A 15724-nucleotide genomic window follows, 5' to 3' on the forward strand; every position below is an offset into this window, starting at 1 on the left:
TTTAATTGCATGCAACAACTAGACAACACTTGCGAGCACAATTATTCTTCCTCAATTCTAAAACTATTTCCAACATGCTTGCAATTAACATAATTTGTTGGAATAGTGATACATTGCCATATAATGGTAGGAAGTTAAAGAGGGAGCTGGAGTTGGCACTGTGATAGGTGTTGCAGCTGGATCTGGACCTGGTGTAGGAGTTGGTGTTGGAGCTTGACCGGGTGTAGGAGTTGGGATTGGAGCCGGAGGTGGAGGGCACAGAGGTAAATTATGCAATGGTTCATATACATCTGTACCTTGTGCAATGACAGGCAGAGGTTTCACAGGAGGGAGAGGTGGCTTTGGGAGGATACCTTCATGAAGTTCATCTTTCAGAGGAAGATCTGTGAAGAAATGTTTGAAAATACATAGTTTAGACTTTAGAGAACTTTTATGATCTGTTAACTTAAAATGAGTTCCAAAGTATGGCAGTATTTTTTTAGGCTCGTTGTGTTGTAAACTTGTAATAGTTAAGAAATAAGAATTGAATGATACAGTTGACTGACATATATATGTGGCATGATATATCATGACCAGCCATTAATTATCTATGTTCTTTGAGTCAAAAAGATTTATATATTTAAAAACAAGGGAGCAAAAATAAAACATATATAGTTTTACCTTTATAGTTATATGTATATATGTTCGTTCTGTGGTAAAGTTCAATGAATAAGAGGATATATAACTTTATCTAGACATTGGTTTAAACTTTAAAACGAGAACTTTTTGATTGACACAATAATGCAGTTAGCTTGCCTCAAGCACTCCCAGATAAGTAAAGATCAAGTCATGCTCATTTCTTGTTGAATGTCTGTTGCATCGATTATTGGAGGTAGATATGTGTTGAGCTCCTATTTTGTGACAATTTCAGTTAATAATTCTGTGTTTTTCAGGTTGCTTTGCTTTATTTTTTAGATTTCTTGCTTGAGGCTGAAGATGTGTGTGAAATTCTTTTACTGGCCGTATATTTTTTTTGCTTTATCTCACCCATCCGTGGAGGTTTTGCAATACATGAACATGTTTTAGGTTTGGGGTTCCATCGTGCTGATCAACCAGGTCATAACCTGATGGTATGTTGTTTGCCATTCTTCTACTTTGAAATTTTCTGCTTCTGTGGGTTTTGTGGCATCTGTTATTTTGGGTTTGGGTTTGGTTTTGGTACCATTGATGTAGCCAAGTTGACCTCCACCACTGATCCCAATGATGACAGATCTGGACCAGGGAATATAGTTCTTGTTGCCATTGAGAACTATAGTTGTGATTTTGTGGTTGTCAGTGATTTGAAACATGTTGTGGTGATACTGGTATTAGTTACCTGTAAATGGTTGTTTTTTTGTGGATTTTTGTTGTTGCTGATAAGAACAGAAAAAGGTGTGGTGCTGAGAAGGGATTTAGAATTTTTGGTTTGTTTGATTTTTTTATTTTTGGGTTAGTGAGATAGTGAGCAAATTTGCTAATTTAGAAACTGTGGTACATCACACATTAATTATATTAATAATTAACACATCATATTAGCAATTTAAAAGAAATCACCATTATAGATGCTCTTATATTAACTTATATTTATTTCCATGACATCATTATCAAAATAGCTATTAAATTGAGCAGAGAAGCAAAATGGAGCCACTTCGGAGTGGATAATACTAATACCAAATTGACGGATGCAAATACGAATATGAATAATAAACGGATGTTAAAGTTTAAGCTATATCCGTCTTAAATAGATACGGATATGAAGTGGATAATCCACGAATATAAATGAATAATTATCAGAGAATTTTTTTCATAAATTTAAGATACAAATGTTAATTAAGAAAATTAGAAAAAAAAAATCAGAAGAAATAAAAATAGTTTGAAACGTGGGAAATGAAAAATAAAAATAAAGATAAAATGGAGAAGAGACCGAATACAGGTAAAGAAAAAGAATATCCGAATTCGGATCCGTTTTCACCCTGGAAGGAAAAATAACCTGCTTATGTGAATAATCGTAAAAAAATACGGTGAGCAAGTAAAACCCGGTTTTTGAAAAGTCAAAGCTGGATTGGGCCTAGAGATTTTTTTGGATAAGGGTTGAGAAAATAATCGATCAAATTCATTTTTCTCCTAAGAAGGCAACTTGGACAACCAAAAATGGAATCCCTACCGGATGATATTTGGTACCGGATCTTACAAATTGGCATTCAAAAGAAACGATTGAACCACGTCGACCTCTGCTCTCTCGCAATAGTAAACAGCCGCTTTGATCAGGTGACGCAGGATCCTGCCTTGTGGGCCACCCTCTTTTCTCGTGATTTTTCCTCAATTTTCCGTTTATCACAAGCTCCTTCAAAAGCCGTTTATCGCCATAAGCATGTGTAAGTTCTTTGATTCTTTCATTGCAATTTCATTCTGAGATATATAATCAAACTTGTGAGGTAAGGCAATCAAGTTGTGAGATTGGGTCAGGTTAAGCTATGAGGATATTTTACTGGTTTCATTTCAAACAATCTTTCCATTGTTTTTCTACTTTTTTTTCTGTCAAATATGTCTCGGTACGGCATAGGTACATGACCAATCTCTAATCAATCTAATCCATTCATCTGAATGCTTTGAGATGTGTGCGTACACTGATTTGATGAATCTGGAAGTTCCACATACCAGAGAGAACATGTGCTGACAAGAGGGGACCCTTTTCCACTGTTATGGGGCTGGCTTGTCAGTGAAATTCTGATCCAGTATGGTATCGTCGGGTGTAGAGTGAGGTCGAAACCGTCCATTTCAATATGTGGTACGAATCTTAAAGGGATCTTGTGAATCTAAAATTTGGCTTGGTTGGGAACTTGGGATTAACTTGATCCACTGGCCCTACGGTACCGCAGATAATATGCACTCCTGGTTCGTCCCTGAGCTATCAGGTGAACAATATATATGTAGCCAAGTTGAAAAAAAAATGAAAACTCAAAACCATGAAAGAAAAAAAAACAGATTCTAATCTGATGCTCTCAATCTCACAATTTTGAGATATCTTGTCTTTATTTTGAATAAGATAGTTACTGTCACTTGCAACTAATTCTATATTCTTTTTTCCCTTCTTTCATGCACTTTCATTATTCTTACAACATGTAGGGTAACACGAGACTTTCATCGTTTAAAGCAAAAACGAGAATTTGAAAGGCGAAAACGAGAATTTGAGAGCGAAAAGTTCAGGTTTAAACAAGAATTTCAGAGTGAACAAGTAAGGATTCATGCACGTTCAAGACTAGTCAACTTAGCTAGAGTCGAATTGAATTTACCCGACGTCATCGTTGGTGAATGTCCAGGCAATTTGCGTTTGTTCAAAAATCGTGATCCAGTACTGCCTCATGCCAGGCAACCTAATTTGAGACAACCACGAAAAGGGCTATTCGGAATGTTTGGTTGGCAGTAAAAAGTTGGGGTTAGCTAGAATAGATTGTTATTCTCTATTCAAAAAAGTTGGGTTAGGCTATTCTAAAAGTTAGTATTAAGCTATTCAGAATAGGCTATTCTAACATACCTTGTACATTTTATAGGAGCGGTTACATATCTTCATATATAGTACCGGTTATACTATGTTATAGATCTTCCTATATTTGTTAGAATATTGCAATACTATGTTATAGATCTTCCTTTAGATGTGTAATCAATAAATCATCATTTGATGTGAATATCAATTACTTTAGCTTGAACATTTTATAGTACTGGTTACAAACCTTCATCGTTCAAGTTTGATAAGATTTCTGGATGTTTCTGTGAGTACTGATGTAAAATTTAAGTGTGCTGTTTTCAACACTTGGAATTTTTTTTTTTTTTTTTTGAATAATAATGGTATATACCACCGATTTCATTTGAAATCAAAACATATCTGATTTAGTACCAAAATAGTACCAGAATCAAATATAACAAGTCATACATCTATTCAAAATAAAGCAAAAAACAAAAGAAGACTAAGTTCACAGAACAAGCACACAACTAAGAAAAACAAAACATAAGAAACTACTGAAAACATTTGAATGTGTATAAAGCTCAACACTTGGAATTCCAATTATATTATTAATATATATATCATTTTCATAAAATTGGCTTCCTCTGTTAGTAACATATTAAGATGAGGCAACCTTTATATGGTAAATTCATCTCCTATTTTAAAATAAACTCGGAAAAAATAGAAAGTTTTATGTGAATATATTATTTATGCAATATAATAAGATTAATGGTTCACGCTCTTCTTTAGACTCCAAATGTGAATATATTAATTAAATACAAAAATGAGGTTATGACAATTTTTGACAAATAAAAATATGATGCAGAAATCAATTTTTTTTTTTTTACAATTTGATTTATATATATAAGGATCTCGTATCTACGAGCCTTTATGTTATGGATGACAAGTTGAATATGAAAATAATGATGTTTACCCTCCCACGGAGGATTTAAATCCGAAATCAAATCGTCTGCCTCCAGAGTCTCTGCGCGGTGAGACCAGGATGGAACCGGTTACTGTTTAAGAGATTAATTATTGTTACTATTTTTAAATGAGGTTCCACCCGCAGAGACTCTGGGGGCAGAAATTTCCTGCCCAGACGATTCGGTCTCTTTAAATCCTAGTTCTGCACTGGCGCTAGATCAGAATAGCTATTAAATTAAGCGGAGAAGCAGGGGAGCGAGGAACCTGCTTATGTGAATAATCGTAAAAATTTACGGTGTGGATGTAAACCCCGGCTTTTCTAAAAGCCGAGCTGTATTGGGCCTGGTCGCCTTGAAAAGAGAGATATTTTGGGTTTTAAGGGTTGAAAAAAGATACACTATTTAGTTCTTTACTTCTTTAGCAAGTTTTTTTCAAAAAAAAAAAAACTAAATACATACCAAAATCGCAATAACCATATAATAATTCAAATAATGCAAAATAAATTTATACACTCCATTATACCACCAACAAAAAGAAAAAAGTAAAATAAATTAACAAATGCACAGATTTTGTTCACGCTCCAGTGACAAACCATGTCAAAAATTCAAGTATGATTTGATCAAAAATGTATATATATGACAGGATCAGTTAAGATTGCTTCAGCTTCTTTGCTATGATTGCAATGTTCTTCCCTTGATAGAAAGCCTGTTCCAGCTCGGCCTCTGACGGCACTCTATCAGCCGGAGTTGCGAATGTACCGGCACCATACGGGCTGCCTCCCTTCACTTTTGACATTTCAAACATGCCATTGCCAGATTTGTAACCTGTCGGCACAAAAATCATCCCGTGATGAGCCAATTGAGTCACGGCCGACAACCTAGAAAACAAGAAGGAACCAACAAATTCATAAAATTGGTAATTCCAATTCAGATCAAATATGTGAATTCTTCTAAAAATTGCTTACAGAGTGGTCTCTTGACCACCGCATTGTGTAGCGGAGCTACTGAACAGCCCGGCTGGCTTCCCGACAAGTTTTTGTCGCTGCCAGAGGCCACCGGTCGAATCAAGAAATGCCTTGAACTGAGCACACATCATACCAAACCTAGTTGGGAAACCGAAAACAAACCCATCGGCATGTAGAAGATGCTTTAAACTGATTACTGGTACGTTGCTCTTTGGTGGCGCGTTCATCTCCTCGAGAACTTCTTGCGGCAGTATCTCAGGAACCTGATTTTTGTAAAAAGAAAAAAAATATATATTGTTGGGTAATTTTGACAATGAAGATACATATGGAAGTGATCAAATTTTATCTGACCTGCCATAGCTTTGCTTCAACCCCTTTAACAGATGAGGCGCCTCTTTGTATCTCTTTTGCTAATTTCTCAATATGTCCATACATGGAATAGTAACTACACAACAAAAAATTGATAAAACCTTGATATGTATGTATAGCATGAAGGTTATCATCTAATTGAAAAAATGGATATTTTGAAGAATAAATTGATCTTACACAATGTAGATTTTGGTGGCCATTGATTTGATTCTAGTTGTGCCAACAGTTTGACTTCAAAATAGGATGGAAGTTCAACAAATTAAGCTCTTGGACTGATGGATTGATCAATGATTGCTCAGATATATCCCAATATATGATTAATTTGAGCTATTTGTAGAAATATATCTTCTGACTTTCTATTTTTTTGGAGATGGATGAAATAGAGAGGTGAGGAAAAAAGGGAAGATGATTTGGGATTTCAATATTTGACTTGTCAGGTTTGACCAGAAGATGCTGCAATTGTTTTCCCCAGTGCTGATTCGCAGCTCCAAAGCCTCCCTTTTTTTTGTTCACATTTTTGTGTTCCCTTGAGAAGTTGAGATAAAAGTATTTTGGTTTGTAAACGTTGATTGACACATGTTCTTTTTTACTGTACAATTTAAAAAAATATCTGTAATTTTAGTTTATAATTTTCATATGGTTTAGTCAGTTGTCATGATTTTAAATAAATTTATTATTATATGAGTAATTGTCAAAATTATCATAAACCAAATATATAGAGGCATGAACATCTTAATAATAATAATAATAATAATAATAATAATAATAAAATTAGTTTTACATACATCATCTGCCGTTTTTTTATTTATATCCAAAAATAATATAAAATTTAAAAAACTAACCAAACGTCGGGTGTATTTTCAAAACTACCCAAACCGGAAAAAAAATTTCTGGTTTTAGAATCAATTACCGGAAAATTTTTTTTCCGAAAATTGATATCTAAAACCGAAAAAAAAATTCCGGAGAAAATTTTTCCGGAAATGAGATTTTTCAAATTTATTTTTTATAAAACTCATTTACATGTATACATAATTACATATACATATATTACCGAAATTTTTAAAAATACCATTTTATTAAAATTAATAAACCAAAACACCAAATTGGACTGGAATTATTAAATTTCGCATGGCCGCTGCGAGGGGAAGCGGCCAGCTAGAACCGGGCCGCTGCGAGGGGAAGCGGGCACTTATTTGGGCCGCTTCTGGGCTCAGCGGGCAGGGCCAGCGGCCACATTGATTTTGCCTTCTTTTCTTCTTTTTTTTTTTTTTGGAAAACAGAATTTTTTTTTGTATTAAAATATTAGAAATGTTGAATATATTTCTTTGAAAATAGATGAAATACAATATAATTTGATTTATTAGAAAGACTGCAACAAATAACCCGGATCAATATTTTTCTGATCGGATTTTTCGCGGCTGTAAGAAAAATTAATATATTTCTTTATGTGTTATTGGAAAAAAATAAAAATAATTAGATTCTTAGTTATTGATCCCGGTTCAAAAGTCACTTCTAGGTAATCCAGAAAATATTGTGACATTTCTAGTATATTTAATTTATAAAAAAGTTGTATCTATTTTGATAATTCTTTTTGAAAAACAATAATTAAATAAATTAAAGATTTTGATTTTTTTCAAAAATAGATACAACTTTTTATAAATTAAATGTACTAGAAGGATCACAATATTTTCTGGATTACCTAGAAGTGACTTTTGAACCGGGATCAATAACTTAGAATCTAAGTATTTTTATTATTTTCCAATAACACATAAAGAAATATATTAATTTTTCTTACAGCCGCGAAAAATCCGGCCTGAAAAATATTGATCCGGGTTATTTGTTGCAGTCTTTCTAATAAATCAAATTATATTGTATTTCATCTATTTTCAAAGAAATATATTCAACATTTCTAATATTTTAATACAAAAAAAAATTCTGTTTTCCAAAAAAAAAAAGAAAAAAAAAGCAAAATCAATGTGGCCGCTGGCCCCCAAAGCAGCCCAGCCCGTTGGGCCCAGCGGCCCAAATAAGTGCCCGCTTCCCCGGGAAGCGGCCATGCGAAAAATATAATTTCCAACCGAAATTGGTGTTTTGGTTTAATAATTTTAAAAAAATAGTATTTTTAAAAATTTCGGCATATATTATATATACATATATATATAGAGAGAGAGATAGGCTATGGTGCATTGCAATGCATGGAGAGATTTGTGCATTGGAACATAAATCTAAAATTTAAAATCCAAATGACCGATTCAAACCATTCATGTTGTTCTCCATATTAATATGTGCTTGAAGATCAAATTTTACATTTTTCTGAATTTTTTTACTATTTATTAAGTATTTTACAAAATTGTTGATCCAACGGTGGCTTAACAAAACAGTAAAATCAGCAGCCACCGTTGGATCAACAATTTTGTAAAATACTTAATAAATAGTAAAAAAATTCAGAAAAATGTAAAATTTGGTCTCCAAGCACATATTAATATGGAGAACAAGATGAACGGTTTGGATCGACCATTTGGATTTTGAATTTTAAATTTATGGTCCAATGCACAAACCCCTCCATGCATTGCAATGCACCATAGCCCATCTCTCTCTCTCTCTCTATATATATATGTATTATATTATATATAGATATACATATATTATATTATATATACATATATTATAAAAAAAATGAGGTTATAAAAAAAAACACAAACAACGTTTATAAATAAAATACGGATCGTTGTATGCCTACCGTTGAACGAAAACTTAAACTGAATTTTTGAGGCACTGAACGACATTTTTTTGATATTCTGATGCTTTGGATCGCCTCGGGGGTTTTCCCCGGGGCGATATTCAGATCCGTCTCGTCCCCCTTTTTCCAAAAAGTGCTCATATGCTCAAATCCGACTTTTCTAACTAAAGTTATGTCTGTTTAAAGTTTTTTCGAAAGCTGAACTTTGAAAATTCATAACAACTGTAGAAAAATCCAAATAAATTGAAATTTGTGTCAATTTTGTATATTTTTGAATGCTCTACATGTTGGTGTAATCATTTTTGCAGTTTGATCTTTGTATCGGTCCAGACTTGCTAATTTACCAACAAAGGTCAAATTTGATATACATATACATATATTAATATATTATACATATAAATTTTTCATTTATATCAAATTTTTTTTTTTTCAAATTTTCCAGTCATAACATCAATTACCGGAAAATTTAGTACCTCAAAAATTCAGTTTAAGTTTTCGTTCAATGGTAGGCATATAACAATTGGTATTTTGTTTATAAATGTCGTTTGGGTTTTTTTTTTTATAAACTCATTTTTTATAATATATGTATATATATAATATAATATATGTATATATATAATATAATATATGTATATATATAATATAATATATGTATATGTATATATAATATAATATATGTATATATAATATAATATATGTATATATAATATAATATATGTATATATAATATAATATATGTATATATAATATAATATATGTATATATAATATAATATATGTATATATAATATAATATATGTATATATAATATAATATATGTATATATAATATAATATATGTATATATAATATAATATATGTATATGTATATATAGAGTACGGCTAACGCGCTTCCTCTAGCATATGGGCCGAAATGCTTCCGGTGGAAAGTTGAAATTTCAAAATCCAAAAAGTCGATCTGAACCGTTCATCTTCTTCTCCATATTAATATCTGCTTGGAGACCAAATTTTACATTTTTCTGAAATTTTTTACTATTTATTAAGCCATTTTGAAAATCGCTGATCCAACGGTAGCTTCTGATTTTTACTGTTTGGTAAGCCACCGTTGGATCAGCAATTTTCAAAGTGGCTTAATAAATAGTAAAAAATTTCAGAAAAATGTAAAATTTGGTCTCCAAGCAGATATTAATATGGAGAAGAAGTTGAACGATTCAGATCGACTTTTTGGATTTTGAAATTTCAAATTTCCACCGGAAGCATTTCGGCCCATATGCTAGAGGAAGCGCGTTAGCCGTACTCTGTATATATAATATAATATATGTATATGTATATATAATGAGTTAGGCTGGGGTGCTATGGATAGCATAGAGGCCTCTATGCTACGGCTCAATATTCGAGTTTTCAAAATCCAAACGGTCGATCCGAACCGTTCATCTTATTCTCCATATTAATATCTGCTTGGAGACCAAATTTTACATTTTTCTGAATTTTTTTACTATTTATTAAGTATATTACAAAATTGTTGATCCAACGGTGGCTGCACAAAACAGTAAAACCGTTGGATTAGCGATTTTCAAAGTGGCTTAATAAATAGTAAAAAAATTCAGAAAATTATAAAATTTGGTCTCCAAGCAGATATTAATATGGAGAATAAGATGAACGGTTCGGATCGACCGTTTGGATTTTGAAAACTTGAATATTGAGCCGTAGCACGGGAGGCCACTATGCTATCCATAGCACCCCAGCCTAACTCATATATAATATAATATATGTATATGTATATATAATATAATATATGTATATGTATATATGTAAATGAGTTTTATAAAAAAAAAATGGAAAATCTCATTTCCGGAAAAAAAATTCCAGTTCTGGGACTAAAAACCGGAAAAAAATTTCCGGAATTGGATACCGGAATTTTTTTTCCGGTTTTAGACATCAATTTCCGGAAAAAAAATTTCCAGTAATTGGTGCTAAAACCAGAAAAAAAAAATCCGGTTTGGGTAGTTTTGGAAATACAGCAGCGGTTTGGTTATTTTTTAAAATTTTATATTATTTTTGGATATAAATAAAAAAAAATCGGTATATCACTCGTTCAATATATATATTTGTCATTTTAAAATTATAATTTTGTGATGACGAAACCAATCCAAAGTCAAACAAACGCATCTAAGTTCGAACTTCGCTGGGGAAAGAGAGAACATTTGACAAAAGTTAGGTTTTTATAATATAACAACTAAAATACATATATTAAACTCAACAAAATTTAAACACTAATTAATATATTATTCTTCCAAAAAAATATTTATCTATAATAAAAATAACACGATAATCGCAAAAAATGTTGTAATACTTTTAATTTTTTTTATATTAAAGTATTAAACACATAAATCACTTACTAAACGAGAAGAGATACATGTAAAATTTGAGCCTTCCGATTAGATTAAATGAGGAATGTATCATCATGTTAGTATTATGATTTAGAAACCAATCAATTAATGATTGTGCTATAAGTTTTGTTCATAAAAAGAATATCAAATAAAACATTTGTTTCTCAAGTATTTTATTATTTATGGATATACAAGTTTAAAACTTTAGTTTTGAAACTCTATAATGAAAATTAATAACTACTCTAAGGGTATCTACTTTTGGTAATTATCTGGAGCACTAATTCAAACAGTAGAAAGGTGAGTATGTGGTTTAAATGACAGTTATGTCCTATAGATTATGTGATAAGAAGTTATTAATTTAATTATATAGATAAAAGTTGGAGAACTTGATACCAGACAAACTTCAAATGAGACTTTTATATGGATTGTGTTTTGTATCAATTATGTTTTATTTGTTGAAATATATAGTATGAGATGGGTAGTTTTCTACATGAGATGCAAGACAAACCTCAAATGAGACTTTATATGAATTGTGTTTTGTATCAATTATGTTTTATTTGTTGAAATATATAGTATGAGATGGGTAGTTTTCTACATGAGATGCAAGTATTTTTTAGATATTGTCTAACGTTATCCGTAATTAGTTGTTATAAAAATGATGTATCAATATGTGTATTTTGTGCTGAAGAAAATTATTCATGAAGAATATTAATGTATCTCATATTTATGATATATGTGATTATACTTTTAGACCTCTTGATAAAGTACAAAAGTATACTATGTAATTGTGGTTAAGGAGTTAATGATATTTTACTGAGTTACTTAGAATTAAGAAAAGAATAATATTGCAAAGATGACACACTTCTATCTTAAATTTATCCATAATATCATGTGACATGAAAATTAATATAAAATAATTATTGCCTAAGGATACTGTAGTAAACACATCATCTGTGCTATTGGGATAATCTTCATGCACTGTTAGGTGTCACTTATAAGTTATAATTTATAGAATTAAAAAATGGTTTTGATTCTATTACCAACGCGACATTAATATCAATCAGTCACACCAAAATGAGAAAATACTAGAAAATAATTAAGTAGGCATATCATATCTTGATATGAATATGTGTTGATTAAATTAATTACAAGAGTTGTAATTTATTATTTTATATATCATATGGCAAAATATATATTATGTATAGAATTAATAATCCTAAGGAATTTTGATATGTTATTGTGACATGTCAATTAAATTTAATTTACAATACAAGAGGCATGCATATAATTATATTGTTACGTACAGATTATTTTAAAGGAGTCTCAGGGGAGTTGTGGAGGAAGATCTGAGAGAGAGAGCATAAAAAAAAATAATGAGTAATAATTGAACTAAATTAATAATTCCAAGATGTAGTATGGAATAGTTTGGTCGTAATGATTTATTATCACAATTAGATTGCAAAAAGATGGATCAACTGGTCTTTCAATGTATTATTATTTTTTCCAAGGCTTATGGAACAATTAATTACGACGAACCCATTACTGGCTACTGCACTATGGCCGCATTAAATATTTTCAAATATTTAGTAGGATAATTGGGACTCGCCCATTTAATACCAAATATATGGTGTGGAAAAATTCAATTAATCGGTGTTAAAAAGCATAAATTATAAATTGATCTGAAGATTCTCGACCATCCGGTACAATGATTTTCGTCCAAATCTATTTTTATTTTATACCCTGATAGTGGGATTTTCTTCCAAATCTCGAAAACCAAAATTTAATATCTTTGCATAAGAGACGGAGACATTTTTTTACATGAGTAGGCAACTATCTATTTTAAAAATTAAAAATTAATTACATCTATATAAATTAATTACTAGTAATCGTGTCCGTGCACAGCAACGGGAGCAAATTATGTAATAGAAATCATTAAGCTCTTTAATAAGGAGGAGAGATAATTTAAATTAAATTTGTAGAGAAAAATAGTTAAATACTATATTTATCTACAAGATAACACATGTGAACTCTAGTGTAGTGGTAAGAATTTTAGCACCAAGTTGGGTTCGAATCCCGCCTTCAGCAGAAAAAAGAAAAGAAAAAGGGTGCGTGGTGCACAGGCTCGGTCCGCAGGTGCCGTGCGTGGTTCAGAGGCATGTTCCACGGATGCGGCGCACGGTCTACGGGCACTGGGATCATATGCGGCGCGACCAGTGCATACTTAAGTGTTGAAGCTCATAATTTGGAAAATTCATCTATATGCGATCTGAAAATTCAACGGTTGAGCATCATTCTGAAAAAAAAAAAAAGTAAATCAGAACCCTTGCAGGATCTAGACATTAAGCTCCTTAATAAGAAGGAGAGATATTTGTCTACCCTTAATTTCTTATTTCCCAATCCAATTTTGCAGCAACTTGTTTAGAAAAAAAATTCTAAATCCAATTTGTGTGCAGAGCGTAATTCGAAAAAAAATCTCATCAGATGCAAGAACGATCCCAAATGAGTAAAAACACAATTAAAAAAAAAAGCAAAACAAAACAAAAGAGACGGCTTAGACTGCAGAAAAGAGAGTTATAGACGCGATTTGAATCTCTACCAGTTTAGAAAAAGAAAATCCAGCGGTCATTTTTATTAAAACTCTAAAAAAAAAGTTTTTTACAGATCTGCCTTCACATTCGTTTTTTTTTTTTTTTTAAATTGCCCCGACCGTCTGGCTCATGGGCGGCCCACCCTCCCTAGCAGATTGCCTTGGCCAGAGGTGGTCCACTAGAGATCAAACCGCCTGGAGTCCGGACGGTCCTCTTTTTTTTTTTTAGAGAGATCTTAATATTTTGATTTAAATAATTTTATGAAGAAATTTTTTTCTTATTTAGAGTGTATGCCAAAAAATAAGATATTTGATATATTTATGCAGTGATGTTGTAACTCTTTATAACTTTGATTTGGTTTGTCAATTGGATATCACAACTTTACAGACAACACTAATTAAGGACTTGGCATTGATTCAAAAATTTCCAAGCTCTGACAGCTTGTTGATCTTTTTCTCTTTATTTCTGGTACTAAAACAGTAGTTTAGAGTTACTAAAATATGAACAAACCTCAAATTAGATCTCTGTCTATGCACAAAGCATCATAGACTGACTTCTGGTATGGTACCAAGTCCAAACTCAGCAACCAAACACTAAGCAAAGGTGTATAGTGCAATGCACTAAAAACATCAAATTTGACATCTTCAGGTAAATCAGCAAGTTTGGACTAATACAGGGATCGATGTTTTCAATTTCAGTGTGGAGCATTCAAAAATACACCAGCATGTAGAGCATTCAAAAATACACAGAATTGACACAAATTTTAATTTATTTGGATTTTTCTACAATTAGTTATGAATTTTCAAAGTTCAGCTTTCGAAAAAACTTTAAACAGCCATAAACTTTGGCTCGGAAACTCGGATTTGCGTGTATGACCACTTTTCGGAAAGGGGGGATGAGACGGATCCGAATATCTTCCCGAGGGTTGCCCCCAAGCATCTAAAGCATCAGAATTAAAAAAAACGTTATTTAGTTCCTCAAAAATTCAGTTTAAGTTTTCATTCAACGGTAGACGTACAATGATAAGTATTTTGTTTAGTCGAAAGCCTAAGAGATTATTCAAGAATTATTCATATAATTATTTTAAAATGTATTTACTATTTATTGTGTCCGTTTGCCTATCTCCATGCAAATGGTATATGTTGACAATAATCCAATTATTCTCTAAAAAGAAAAGTTGACATCATTGAGGCAATCTAACTATATTTCCTTGTGTATATTTGAATAAAATAAATTATTAAAAATCAAGGCCAAGTCCTTAATTAGTGTTATCTTTAGACTTGTGATAACTTAAAGACAAATCAAATCAAAGTTATAAAGAATTACAACATCACTCCATAAATATATCAAATGTATTATTTTTTGGCATACATTCTAAACAAAAAAACTTTTTCTTCACAAAATTATTTAAATCAAAATATTAAGAGTTCTAAAAAAAAAAAAAGGACCGCCCAGACCTCAGGCGGTCTGGTCCCTAGTGGACCATCCCTGGCCTGGGCGGTCTGCTAGAGAGGGTGGGCCGCCCGTGGGCCAGGCGATCGAGGCAATTTAAAAAAAAAACCTGAATGCGGGGGCAGATATGTAAAAATTTTTTTTTTAGAGTGTTAATAAAAATGGCCGAAAATCCAGACTCGATTTGAAAACCTAAGTTAGTAAAAAGGGGGAAAATATTTTATGGAATCCAGTTAGACGGTCTTATGATTGCATTATTAAATAGTTGAGAAGCTTTTTTTTTATGACAAGTAAGGGCTCCTTATTTGTATATTGATTGATTTATGCATATGGTCCAATTTTAAATTAGGAAGCTGATAACAGTATCCGCACTGTACCCACAGGGGACCACAGAAAATTAAATGTGAAAATATAACTTTTGTGGGGATCACAAAAATTCCACAATTTGAATTGTTTTCCTAAAGTATTAATATCTATGCATAGAAGTATTTATACCTATGTACGGAAGTATTTATAGCTATGAGGTGAATAATTATTTATTGTGCGGGTACTGTAGCGCGAAGATAATAGTACCCGCATTGTACCCCCACTGTACCCGCAGGGGGCCACCGAAAATTAAATGCAGAAAGATAACTTCCTCCAGGAACTGCAAAATCTCCACAATTTTAATATTTTCATTTTATTAATACCTACGCAATTTTTTCTTTCAAATGAGATCCATGATGACGTACTTTCAGACTCGTCGTCGCGAAAGTAATTATACCTCACCGTACAAGTAT

The 15724-nt window shown here is 31.9% G+C and overlaps 1 protein-coding gene and 1 long non-coding RNA gene across 4 annotated transcripts; one reads left to right on the forward strand and one right to left on the reverse strand.

The window, feature by feature from the left end:
• Nucleotides 1-1848: 1848 nt before the first annotated feature.
• On the forward strand, nt 1849-3732 carry LOC144560784 (uncharacterized). The gene is made up of 2 exons (XR_013513483.1): nt 1849-2393; nt 3145-3732. It is a non-coding gene; the product is annotated as an uncharacterized LOC144560784 (long non-coding RNA).
• A 1155-nt stretch (nt 3733-4887) lies between these two features.
• LOC144560502 (NAD(P)H dehydrogenase (quinone) FQR1-like) lies at nt 4888-6196 on the reverse strand. Of its 3 annotated transcripts, XM_078309723.1 has the most exons (5): nt 5955-6196; nt 5760-5853; nt 5409-5671; nt 5269-5321; nt 4888-5229 (listed from the first exon to the last, which is right to left on the reverse strand). In XM_078309723.1, the coding sequence occupies exons 1-5, from the start codon at nt 5975-5977 to the stop codon at nt 5093-5095; spliced, it is 570 nt and encodes a 189-aa protein (XP_078165849.1). In that variant the 5' UTR covers nt 5978-6196; the 3' UTR covers nt 4888-5092. The 3 variants fall into 3 exon arrangements, with proteins under 3 accessions (XP_078165849.1, XP_078165848.1, XP_078165850.1); XM_078309722.1 differs by having other exon boundaries at nt 4888-5321; nt 5955-6191; XM_078309724.1 differs by lacking the exon at nt 5760-5853 and having other exon boundaries at nt 4888-5321; nt 5955-6190.
• Nucleotides 6197-15724: the final 9528 nt, after the last annotated feature.

Source organism: Carex rostrata, chromosome 10, assembly GCF_964058835.1.
Source record: "Carex rostrata chromosome 10, lpCarRost1.2, whole genome shotgun sequence".
NCBI classification, from domain to species: Eukaryota; Viridiplantae; Streptophyta; class Magnoliopsida; order Poales; family Cyperaceae; genus Carex; species Carex rostrata.